Source organism: Enoplosus armatus, chromosome 1, assembly GCF_043641665.1.
Source record: "Enoplosus armatus isolate fEnoArm2 chromosome 1, fEnoArm2.hap1, whole genome shotgun sequence".
NCBI classification, from domain to species: domain Eukaryota; kingdom Metazoa; phylum Chordata; class Actinopteri; order Centrarchiformes; family Enoplosidae; genus Enoplosus; species Enoplosus armatus.
The window spans coordinates 18,414,552-18,427,521 of record NC_092180.1 but is presented as its reverse complement, the minus strand read 5'-3'; the positions used below and the strand labels follow the sequence as shown (position 1 = coordinate 18,427,521).

General features: G+C 40.5%; 1 protein-coding gene across 1 annotated transcript; it reads left to right on the top strand.

The window, feature by feature from the left end:
• Window positions 1-1,353: 1,353 nt before the first annotated feature.
• Window positions 1,354-8,480, top strand: abcb10 (ATP-binding cassette, sub-family B (MDR/TAP), member 10). The gene is made up of 14 exons (XM_070903723.1): window positions 1,354-1,792; window positions 2,363-2,569; window positions 3,301-3,503; window positions 4,343-4,477; window positions 4,804-4,950; window positions 5,691-5,826; window positions 5,924-6,019; window positions 6,349-6,558; window positions 6,700-6,779; window positions 6,919-7,099; window positions 7,559-7,602; window positions 7,811-7,845; window positions 8,030-8,088; window positions 8,200-8,480. The coding sequence occupies exons 1-14, from the start codon at window positions 1,363-1,365 to the stop codon at window positions 8,391-8,393; spliced, it is 2,157 nt and encodes a 718-aa protein (XP_070759824.1). The 5' UTR covers window positions 1,354-1,362; the 3' UTR covers window positions 8,394-8,480.
• Window positions 8,481-12,970: the final 4,490 nt, after the last annotated feature.

Below are 12,970 nucleotides of genomic sequence, written 5' to 3'. Positions count from 1 at the left end.
ATATAGATACATCTTGTTCTCATTCTAGTAGCTTACAGCTGAGCCCCGAGCCCCACATGTACGGCCATATCTTGCAAACACATATTTTCAACAAGCAATTGGTAAATGTCTGGCGCAGGTGTTTTTAATTTTTAATTTAATTCAGATCTGTTCAGGTCTGTCTGATACCCTCAGTATACACGGCTTTAACAAACTGACATGATTACTGCTAGCGACAACTAGCTATGTAGCGTATTCTTGCTAAAGTCAAATTAAGCTAATATTGGGGCTGCTTCTCGTCTGCACGCAAACAACCCATCACTAAGCTTCAATGTTACTTGTTTAAGAATAGTTACATGCACTTCTGTAAAATTAACCTATTAGACTTACGACTTCTCAATCTGCACGTGTCTCCTGTTTTCAGATGTGCACGAACTTTCAACTTTCACCCTACCGACCAGGCAGAAGCAATCGAGAGTCGATTCAAATGATCGGCCAACGGTTGGGCTCCAAAATATTCGCTTTTCGTTTTCTCTCAGCACAGACCCTGGTAGAAATTATATTTAATGGACATTTTTCGGATGATCATATATTCAGTTAATGTGAAAATAAAAAACGCAGTTAATCGAGAAACCCTATTCGTCGAGAAAATAATTTAGCTAATATCTCATGTCACTTTATTCTTAGGCAACGTACGTTTGTTTGTATGAACTAAATAAAAACATTAGCTTTTTGTTCTTTGTGTAAAAATGTAATGATACATTTTGTTTTGGAAGCTTATAAACTCATTCACAAAACACTTATGGCTAGGCGTTAACGATCTGGGTTTGCTTGGTTATGCCTGGGAAAGTTTACATATATCATCAGCCATTGAATTCCCCCGTCGAGGAGGAGGAATCGTGTGTACATGCGAACCAAACCAGGGTCACCTTTCCTGTTTCTACCCTTTTAGACTCTTTCCAGGGAAATTGGGTTTATTTTTCAGAGTGAATTTAGTGTTAGTCGGTCTTCGGCAGCTTGTGTTTCCACTTTCCCCGCTTGCCGACCAAATATTCTGCGACAGATGACAGTGACAGGCAGGGTGTTGGTAGCTGAACAGCGATAAGAGATAAAGTGGCTGAAAGCGGCTGTCAGGGGCAGATAAAACGGACAAAAACGGTCTAAACTCGACAATGTAGCGGGAAGAAGCTCTACAACCGCTCGGCTATGGATACGGTGCGTTGACCTGACGGCTAGGGGACTAAAATGTTTCTCCAAGTGGACTTAGCTACTAAACAAGAAACACCTCGACGCTATCAGTCACTGAATCTGGCTGGCCACTAGGAAACTACTTATTTCTGTCAAATTTAGCTAATAGCTAGTCAGTTGCTGACAACCAGGACGATGCGGCTTCTAATTCGCATGTCAGGGTGCACACAGGGAGAGCATTTGTCCAAACTCAAGCTAACACAGCCGAGGATGTTGTGGCTGGAGCACCGCCTGACCCTCTCAGCTGCCCTCCGGAGGAAGAGACAGTCGACCGGGGTCAAGTCATCAGTCCACCCGACCCCTGCCTTCCCTCCCTCCTCACCCAGGCCGCTCACGTCTGTCCTGCCCTGCAGTCCACTCAGAGGTCTCTCTATACTCCGAACACGGACAGTCACGCACACACCTGTTGCCTTTGCCAGCTCTTCAGCCGCCTCTACACCTACACCAGCTGGATCAGTGAAGACCCAGGCGGACACGGAGACAGGCCAAACACCGACCACGGTCCCCGTGGAGGATGTCAAAAGGATTTTGCAACTTGCTCACCCAGAGAGATGGAGACTGGCAGGTCTGTATGTGTCTGTGAAGCCAGGGGCGTAGATAGGAATTGGGACCCCCTTACATATACCTGACCCCTTGGATCACTACATCCATGACAAAAGAAGACTCACCTATTTTTGGAATAGCCTTTAGGTGTGTCTCTAATAAGAGAATAAAAAAGGTGTCAATTTATTAAAAGGCTTTCACTGTACTGGTAATAGTACAGTTGTCATGTTTATTATGATGTTTTTTTTCCATTGTTGGCAAAAGTGTAGAGTATCCACACTGAGTTAAATCTCTCAAAAAAGGCAGGTATTCCATGATTGGTAACTTCCACATTTGGTCAAATTGTATTCATGATCTGGCAAAGGCTGCTCTGCTACTCTCAGCTTTTTATAATTTTAATTTGGAGAGCTCTGTTAAAGTGCTTTTTGGGTTTGAAAAACAACCTCAAGTACCTTTTTTTTATCAGGTTTTAAGACTTCCTTTTATAAATTGTAGCCCTGGGTTTTGCTTTCTACAATAATTTGTTTAAAGTGTATCTTTTGCTTTGATTCTGAACTTTCTGTTTTTTTGTCTTTTCATTTATCCACCACAGCTGCTCTAGGCTTTTTAACTGTTTCCAGTGCAGTAACTATGTCAGCTCCATTCCTTCTGGGTAAAGTGATTGACACCATTTACACCACTGGAACAGACACAGAGACAATGACGGCCTCCCTGACATCATTATGCATCATGCTGACGGGAGTGTTCCTGTGTGGTGGGGCAGCCAATGCTGCCAGAGTCTACCTCATGCAGACCTCAGGTGAGACGAGGAGGGAGATTAATGCTCCACTTGCTTGTATCTCTCCTCCAGGTCTTCATCTTTGCTTTCCCTGTTAAGGAAAGTATAGGAAATAATAACTTTCAGTGTCTATTATATCAGTACATATATATATATATGTATGTATGTATAAAGAATACTTTGAAAGTCTGGGAAATCTATCTCGCTGTCTTGCTGAGAGTTAGATGGGAAGATCAATGCCACTCTCATGTTTAGCTTAGCATAAATACTGGAAGCAGGAGAAACAGCTAGCCTGGCTCTGTCCAAAGTTCACAAAAACACCTGAACCTCCTAAAGGTCTCTAATTATGATGATTTATGATGATTTATCTTGTTTGTTTAATCTGTACACAAACAGAATCTGAAAGCAACGAATTGTGACTGTAATTATTTCTTCCAATGACTTCCTGGTAACCTTACGGTGACAACATGTCTGTTTGTGCACAGAATAAACACGCAACTTACTATGTTTTAATTAGAGAGCTTTGGAGATGCAGGTTAGGGTTATTGTTGAACTTTGGACAAAGTCAGGCTGGCTTCAATTGATTAATTATACACTGGCAAAAATAATGACGAATGTCCATCACATGTTAACAGAGCCTAAAGTAATGTTTTAATAAAACAAACAAACATGAAAAGTGTGCAACTATCCACATTTGTCAATTTAATTGCAACAGTCTCTTATCTCTATCCTCCTCACTTTTCTCTCTTCAGGCCAACAGATTGTTCGTAATCTCCGTGCCTCCGTCTTCTCCTCCATCCTCAGACAGGAAGTGGCATTTTTCGACAGGAATAGGACAGGCGAGCTTATCAACCGCCTGTCTGCTGACACGGCCGTGGTAGGCCGTTCGATCACTGACAACCTGTCAGACGGGCTGAGAGCTGTCGCCCAGGCAGCTGCTGGTGTCAGTATGATGGTGAGTTTGTCCCTCAGAGTGGTCCGCTTTGGTTGGTCAGGATAGGTTTGAATGAGGAATCAACAGGCATCCTTATTGATACATTTATGTTGTGAAAAAAATGTGTTGCGTATTGTATTACTGATGTGTGTGAAATACTTTTAAATTTAACATAATTATTATTATAATTATTATACATAATAGTCTGACTTTTAAAGACACTACAGTCGTGTGTGTGTGTGTGTGTGTGTGTGTGTGTGTGTGTGTGTGTGTGTGTGTGTGTGTGTGTGTGTGTGTGTGTGTGTGTGTGTGTGTGTGTGTGCGTAGTATTGTTTTATTCAGTACAAGGAAGTAGTTGTGACTTTCCTGACGTCTTTTGTCTGCGTCTATTCTGTGCTGTTTGTATGTGAGCTGAGAGTTTCCCTGCTTATTACTGGTTGTAGCCTGTAGGACTGTTGGGAAACAGGTTTACAAAAATAATCTGTCACCAGTCTCTACTTTTTTTTTTTGTTTGTTTTAGCATGGATTAGAGATGTGTTGACCAACAGGTCCGTCAACTGATGCTTTTATTTCCTTTACAAAACTGTATTTTTTTATGGTTCCATCTTTGACGACTTCTCAGAAAATCATAAAACAACAAACAATTAGTTTTCCTTACAAAGAAGTACAGTGACTTCCTGGTGTAATTAATGTTGAAGGAAATGAATGGAAATAGTTACTGTAATTACTGAAGAGGGAGACGTGGTGTGAATGTCTGTGTTTTTTTTCCCTGTCTTCTTCTTCCCTCTCCTTTTCTTTCTTTTCCTTTCCTTTTTATTTCCATTAACTGCTGTTATTTTCTTCTCTTTCTCCTGTTCTAGTTTTATGTCTCGCCCAGTTTAGCAAGCTTTGTGTTGCTGATTGTTCCTCCTATGGCCTGTCTTGCTGTAGTCTACGGCAGATACCTTCGCTCCATCTCCAAATGCACACAGGACGCACTCGCACAAGCCACACAGGTACAAGAACTGGCTGAGTTACTAGTTTTTATAATGACATTTTTTTGTGTTAAAGGTTGCCAGATGTTCAACAGCGAGGTTTAATAAAACATTATTTGAGGATGTTTTAAATGATAGTAGTGAAGCTCCATACTGAAAACATCAGTTGAAATTAGTGGTTAGTAAAGCCATACTGTTTATCTATTGGAAATCAGATGATCAACATAGCAAATTGACTCTATCTGCAAATTTAATTAAGCTACCACAGCTAGTGCAGCTTTTATCTCAGTTATACACAAAGCTAAGGGATAGACAAAGTCCTAATAAAACTGTGTTTGCGTTTGTAGTTGGCAGAGGAACGTATCAGCAACATGCGGACAGTCAGGGCTTTTGGTAAAGAGCTGTCAGAGGTCAACACATACACACAGAAGACAGACCAGGTCTTCAGCCTGGCCAGGAAGGAGGCTGTGTTACGTGCTGGTTTCTTTGGAGTGGTAAGTGTGTGTGTGTGTCCTGTCAGTGAAGCAATCCAAATCCACAGTTAGAAAGTGAAGTGTTGCACAAAGGCTTCTGCTTTTTTGCCACCGTATTTGAGGGTTGCCACAATACCACAGTGCCTGAGATGTCCGTTCATGAAGGATGTGGAACAATAAAAAAAAATAAATAAAAAAAAAAAAGATGATCCAGTCCTCCATACAAGGGCAGAGAATACATTTGTGCACTTAAACAAGGTTAGGACGGTGTTGAAACAACTCAGTGGCACAACTTGCCAAGCCTCACAGCTCTTAAACTGGGGTTTCTCTTCATGTCTTGGATGACATGAAGCTTTAATTGTCCACCCCTACTTGTGTCAGTGGTACACAAAATATTATAAACACCTTTCAATATGATGCAGTGCAATTCATCAGCACCACAAATGACCATAAAATGTAATCATTTCTTATAGGGCTTATTTTATTATATTTTCCTCTCTGTCCGCTTTCACTATTCTACTGCCAGATATCAATTCCCCCAGCATATCCTGCTGTTTTTAATTCAAGTGTTATCAGGTAAATAATATTCAAATTTGTAGTTCAGATGGAGAGAGACTCGCCAGTTGGCTTATCCAGCAGGTACCCAGATAGGCTGTAATTAGTATAATCAGTCAGTGCTGTGTCAGGGAGTAGCAGTAATGCCAGATGTTGTAGTAATCAAATAACTCTGTGTGTGTGGTGTGTGTGTGTGTGTGTTTCAGACTGGTCTCAGTGGTAACATCATGATCCTGTCAGTGCTGTACAAAGGAGGCCTTCTGATGGCCAGCCAACACATGACTGTGGGAGAGCTGTCATCATTCCTCATGTACACCTTCTGGGTGGGCATCAGTATTGCAGGTAACACACACATGCATACACACACACATGCATGTGCACCTTTTCCATTTTATATGAATTTCCTTATCTGTACTGTTCACATCTGTTTAATGTGTAGGTCTGAGTTCATTCTACTCTGAGCTGATGAAGGGGTTTGGAGCAGGAACCAGACTGTGGGAGCTGCTGGACCGAAAGCCTGAGTTTCCTCTAAATGGTCAGTGTACACTCACACACACACAGACACACACACACAGGCAGTATACTACATCAATGAGTATCCATTCTTGTCCTGTAAACCCATCTGAAAGTTGTTTATACAGCAAAACAGATGCCAGTAGAAAGTATCAAACATCTGTTGCCTATAGTTTTTTTCCTCGTCAGTTGATAAACATGATGTAAAATTTACTTTTTAAGATGTAGTAACACTATTTTTTGCTTTATTTTATTTATTTTGTTTCTCCTCATTTTACTCTAACCCATCAAGCAAGTTAAACCAGATAATCGCTTTATCCTTTGTGGCCCTCTTCCTCTGCTCCTCCACAGAAGGCCTAGTGCTTCCTCCAGACCAGCTGAGGGGTCAGCTAGAGTTCAGTGACGTCTCTTTTGCCTACCCGACTCGTAAGGATTCTCCTATTTTCCAGAACCTCAGCTTGCTGGTCCCAGCTGGTACCATCATGGCTGTGGTGGGACCCAGTGGGTCTGGAAAATCAACCCTGGTCTCACTGCTGCTCAGGCTGTATGACACCGATGCTGGTGAGAGTGAGCTTGTTCTGTCTTCTCCCATACCCAGATACATTAACCACTGCTTAGTAACAACACACTTTCAAACATCTGATGAGTACAAGACTCCGTCAGATGGTTGTTTTACCTCTGAGAATGACCTCCTCTCTCCAGGTATCATCTCTATAGATGGTCATGACATCAGAGATCTGAATCCCTATTGGCTCAGGAGTCACATTGGAACTGTCAGCCAGGTAATAAATGACTTGTTTATGTTCCTACACAACAGACCTCAAAGCACACTGTAAGTGGCCAAACATTATTAAGGGCCTTTGAGTGGAGATTGTCTTTCTCACCTTCTCCCTCTCCTCCCACCTCTCTTCTCTCTCCCAGGAGCCCGTGCTGTTTTCTTGCTCTATAAGAGATAATATAGCATACGGTGCAGTGGACCCAGACACTGTGACCACAGAGGACATCTACAGGGCAGCCAGAGTGGCCAACGCCTATAATTTCATCCAGGCTTTTCCTAAGGGCTTTGACACTGTAGTGGGGGAGAAAGGAGTGCTATTGTCAGGTGAGAAACAGAGGCAGAGACACCACAGAGTTATGATAACAACATCTGCTTCACTGTTCACTTGTATCTCCAACTGTCAGCTGCCCATGAGGTGTTGCAGGGTTTATGATACTGAAGATGATGTTTTCACTCACTCACATGGTTGTAAATACATGTTCAGTGTTGGGAAGTGTGCTCATTTATTCCTTCTAAATACTCTCATCAGTTAAGCACTCTAAAGAATTATTTAATCTCAATAATACATTCATATTTTAATACCTAATTCTCTGTATCTCTAAATTTCATTTTTTTTAAAAAAAAGAAAGAAAATGTGAAAAAGGACTCAAATAAATGTCTTGAATTTTTCTTTTCAGAACATTAAAAGCTTTAGTAACTATTAACTATCATGGCTCCGTGCATACAGTAGACACATAGGACCTTTCTGTGTGTACATGGTTAATTTGTGTGTTTGTGTCTCAGGTGGTCAGAAGCAGAGGATAGCCATAGCCAGAGCTCTGCTCAAGGTGAGTACGACAACACGACAACAACTGGTCATAATCTGCCATCTGCACATAATGTTTGTTATACATTAACCAGGTAATAAGTACTGGATGTTCCTGTCATATCAGTGTCTAATCATTCTATTCACTGAACCACAAAAACAGCTTTAAAATGACAAGTGGAACCAGGATCATTACTATGTATGACACTATTTGTGTTCTCTCTCCACAGAATCCTAAGATCCTGCTTTTAGACGAGGCCACCAGGTGAGACAGACTGAGGCCTGATTAAAGAACTGATGTAGAAATTCACTTACAAAACCTTTACTAGCTTTCACTATCTTTACCCTTTATTTATGCCTATGCACAGCACCGTAGATATGTTTGAAAATGATGATGATGTCTTAGGTTATTTCGTTGAAAAAAATCCTAAACAACCGTCTTTTCTTAGTGCATTGGACGCTGAGAATGAATTTCTGGTCCAGGAAGCCTTGGAGCGTCTGATGGAAGGTAAATCTTGGCCAGGCAGTGCATGCACTTACGAAGAACAAAGCTAACGTTCAATGGTGTTTGTTGCTTCTCCTGTTTTATTATTTCCTGCCCCTCTCGCCCAATCCACAGGGAGGACAGTCGTGATCATCGCTCACCGCCTGTCCACCATCCAGAATGCGAGCGCTGTTGCTGTACTGGATCAGCGGCGTGTAGCCGAGTGTGGCCAGCACACAGAGCTGCTAGGCAACAGGCAAGGACTGTTCAGAAAACTGATGGAGAAGCAGGCGTTTCTACAAGAGAAACAGAAACGAGCACTTCGCTGAGAGGACCGGGAGTACAAACGAGTGGATGAGGAAGAGGGAGAAATCAGGAGGTGAGGTCAATGGCTGGGAAAACGGGGCCTTACTCCTGAATGGGTTAGAGGGGCAGAGGGGAAAAAATATGGGCTGAAATGGGTAGAGGTGGATAAACGCTGAAGGAAAGCAGAACTTTCCACAAGACTACAAATGAACACTAGAGAGAGGAGAATGGAAAGCCACTAAGAAACCTTAAGGGATTTTCTTTAATGCTGCAAATGTCCTTTCACTGCTGGAATGACTATGTAGCACCACATGAAGAGCTTTCCTGTTTGGAAAGGAAACAGGGTAATCCACAGTGAAGACGTGAGAACTGAAACATGGATCAGAGAGTTCCTCGAGATGCTTTATTTTGAAAAGATCTAATTCTACACTGACATGATGAAGACAGACACTCCTCACAGAGGAAGCTCATAGCAAACGTGATTTTTAGTTTGCTGTTACTACCATAGTTTTGGGGAAAAGCCCAAATCCTGTTTTAAATAGTTGAGGCGGGAGAAATGTAACAGTATGAAAGACACTGTAGTCTGTTATCACTTCATTATTTTCATAACCAAACCAAAAACAGTCCAGTATGATGTATACAGAACCTCTAAATATGTATTTGTTAATGAATTTGTGTCTATTTATTATTGAATTTTTAAACTTGAAGCTTCCATGCAGAGCCTTTCACAGTCATTTTAGAGTTTAAACAAGCCAAACGAAGCAGCTATTTGTGTTGTCTACACTGTGTTGTAAAACATGACTGAACACTATTCTTACATATCTATATAATATCACATTTGTCATAGAAAATATGAGTAATTGTCCTGTAAGTCACTGCTGAGGTGCTACACATCTTAAAAAAAAAAAAATGATGTTTTTCTAACAAGGATTTGGTCTTAGTGGATCATATTTACACTGTTTGCTAACATGTTTCGATTCAGTTCACCCTTCAATTTTTTCTTGCTTTAAATTTGATTGACAGCCCTGAAACTGCTATATGTCAAACAAAATAAAATTACGAAGTTACTTAGGGAAGTCAATTGAAGGCTGCTAAACAGCCTCTTTTCTGGTTGATGTTCTGCTGCTCTCGAGGAGGGAGGGTACGTCAAAGGTGGTCTGTGTGGCATGATCACAGCTCTCTTAACTATTATCTCATTGTCTAAAACCTCTTTTTTTATCTTGTCTTCAAAAAGTTCCACAGTGCAAATCAGAAGGTAGTCTTACGTGAACTTTCTTGGTCTAATATATATAAATGGTGGAAAAACAAACCAACATTACGCCTTGTGCAACATTATGACTGCATACTGTTAACCACTGTGTCTGTCAGTCTGCGACATGATTGTCCCCATGCTGTGCTCACTGGTCGGTGTTAACAGGATGTGCACTTGGCCGGCATTAACTTCTTTATAAACAGCTCTAAAACCACGTACATGTTAGCCACAGTGCTGTTGAGCCAGCTAAATATTATAGCTGGCCTGGAGAGCCTGACTAAGAGGTAATGATTCTTCTCAGTAAATATTTGGATGGTAAAAGCCCACTTCACTGCTCAGGGGGAGTCTAGACCGGAGTGTTTCAGAGGATTTCTTGTTCTCGTTACGCCAGACGTGCCAATGCTCTTAGTTTGAATTCCCCACAGCCTGCAGACTGTAGATTGGGTTGCTTCTAAAATCGCTTGTGACCAACATTTGTGTCTACATTTTTCAGTTGGTAATTGGGAAACATCCTTTTCATTGAGCTCTGATCTGTACAATGTAGCTGGAAACGGTATTGACTGGTTTATCAAAACTATATTTCCTGTATCTCTATAGACCTAAAACAAAAGTCAGATAGTATGATGGTGGAGCTGTCTGTCAAATTAATCAGATCTAATAATTATAGAAATTGTATGTTAATACATATAGTAAATAGAGCACCTTATAATCAACAAGATTTTCCTACAAGATTCTCTGAAAGTTTATGTTAGGCAGGGATTAGAAACTTGAATCATTGTGAATCCTTGTTTTATTCACAATTTAAGGCAGTGATGCATAGAGACAATAAAGTAGTGGATTGTGGCTCGTAACAGAAATTTAAATGAATCATATCATATTTAAACAAGGGACAGCGTCAGGATGAATTAATTAAACATTAATCAATGGTAATTGGTGGCTAATGTTGTGTCACTTTCTCTTTATATACATTTCAAGGTTTTATATATGTTATTACGGTGTATAGACTGTATGGCAGCAGAATTGGGATTAGACTTGTTTTGTGGTTCCTGTGGAAGTAACTTGGTAACATTACCAAACCGTGCCTGTTAAAATGAAACAGAAAGAATTCATCTTTCATCACTCACTCCTGACAAAGTAACTGCTGAAGGTGCTTCGAAGTCAATGAGGGATCCAAGTCTTACAACAAATCACAGAAGACTGCTGGGGGTTTCTTTTTTTAACTTGTGAGATATAAATGATATGACCTAAATGATGTATGATAGATTTGGAATTATTTTTGTGTTTGTTAAATTATTATACCTCTATGTAAAAGTAAATAAAGTGAAATATTAATAGTTTTTATTTGTGGAAAGATGTTATTTATGTGGATGTTGTTGTCTAGTTTAAGTGTTGGCTGCTTAGTCTGTAATAGTATTTTTTTAATATGACATTTTCATTTTATCTTCTAAAGAGTGGTTATACTACACGCCTTAAATCACATTCTCCCACAGAGCCACTACACGGGACGGGAAGAGGAGACACATTAATATTAATTCATATATTAATATTATATAGCTTGTACCAGATCACATTTGCTCATTCAACTTAACATACAGATATTTTAACAATCTGTGTTTTTTCTTAAACTGCCTCACAGATAACTGTGTTTCCGTGCAGTGTGTCAGGCTGTCAGTAGGTGGTGCTGTTGCTTCATACTTTGAGCTACAGCCACAGCTTCATCATATGAAAGTAAAACTTCATGGTGTGACATGAGTAATGTGTATTCAGCTGTTGTCAGGTGGTGTTGACAGTGTGTTGAGCCTCTCATGTAAATGGACTCTGCACATTGTCCCATCTGCTGGCACATTGACCGGTCCTGGCAAAGCAGCAAATGAATGCAATCAGTTGATTTATCCTCCTTTTTGGTAAGTGCTTGTTGCACTTGCGGGGCAGGTTAAGAGTGTATCAACATTGATAAAGTATGCATCAACCAATCTAGACATTTACAATCATGTTCAGCTGTATGTTTGATATGATAGGAAAATTATTTCAGAACAGTACAGGCACAAGAGGCAAAGGTAAAACGGTAAATTTTCACTGAAATTAAATATTTTATGAATTATACTCTGATGTTCATTCTTTGCTAACAGTATGTGGTGAAGAGAATCTAAGTTGAAGGACTTTAAATTATTTTCACCATGTTCCTTTAGACAGTTTGATCTCTCTCTGTGATCAATAACTAATGTCTCTTCATTCTTAAAGTAGCGTTCCCCTTAAAACTACAAGCAGCGGGTCAACCCCCTCCATAAGAGGCAGCAGTTGTGCTCCTGTTCGACAGAGGACTGCTCAGCTGGCTCATGCAGCTGACCAGGTGCCGCTCAACCCTGCGTGGGTTTCCAATTCCAACTCCATGTGCTGCAGCTCCCGTCACTTTTCTCTGTATCCACCCGGGCTATTTGAGGAACTACAGGAACTGAGGTTCTGACCCTTATACAACAAAAAGATGGGATCATCTTTTTTTGCTTATCACTTCAAAAACATTACAGAAAGCCTTATTTGTTCATAATATCGAACAGAAAGAATAGAATCATTCTTTAAAAGTTCATGCTGCAGTTTGGTTAAGCTCAACCATGCCACACCAGCATGGGTGGTTGGAGACCATGCAGAGGTTGACTAGTGGAGTGAGAGTCTTCAGTCTGCTAGTCAAGTCTCTGTCAATATGAGACATCCCACCACTTTAAAACCAGGTGCTTCACAGGCACAATAACATCTTGTGTTTTCTGTGAAAAAGAGAAATTTGCAATCTGTAATCACTACAAGAATGAAAAAAACAAAGATGTTTCACCACAGTGGAGTGAAACATCTTGTTTTTCCTGTCAGCCATGAAGCAGACACCAAACACCTTCTTCGTCTACTACAAATTAAATAAAAATAGCATTTTACTTTATGTTTGGATTGTCTTTGGACAGGAGTGGCTGTCTAACACCTCTCCTTCCACTGTGGCTTCTTTATACTGGAGTTAGAAAGCAGCATTAGAAAGCAGTGCACACTCAGCAAGTTGCACTGATTTGTGCATTATTATTATTATTATTATTATGCATACAAAATCAGGCTAAACAGGAAGAGGAAAGTGTCCTGAAACCTCATGGGATCAAATCACACACTTCGTACTGCTTCTTAAAGGACATGTTCACTTTTTCACAAGTCTGCTTTAAAACAAAAACCGTCTCAATGTACATTTGGACTCCTGACTATTGTTTTAAGACAAACTTGAAAAAATGTGCACCTCAGCACCTTTTTACCTGTCATTTACAATATCCTCAGTATCCTCAGACTTTCTTCACTGTAACACCTGAGATAGAAAACTTT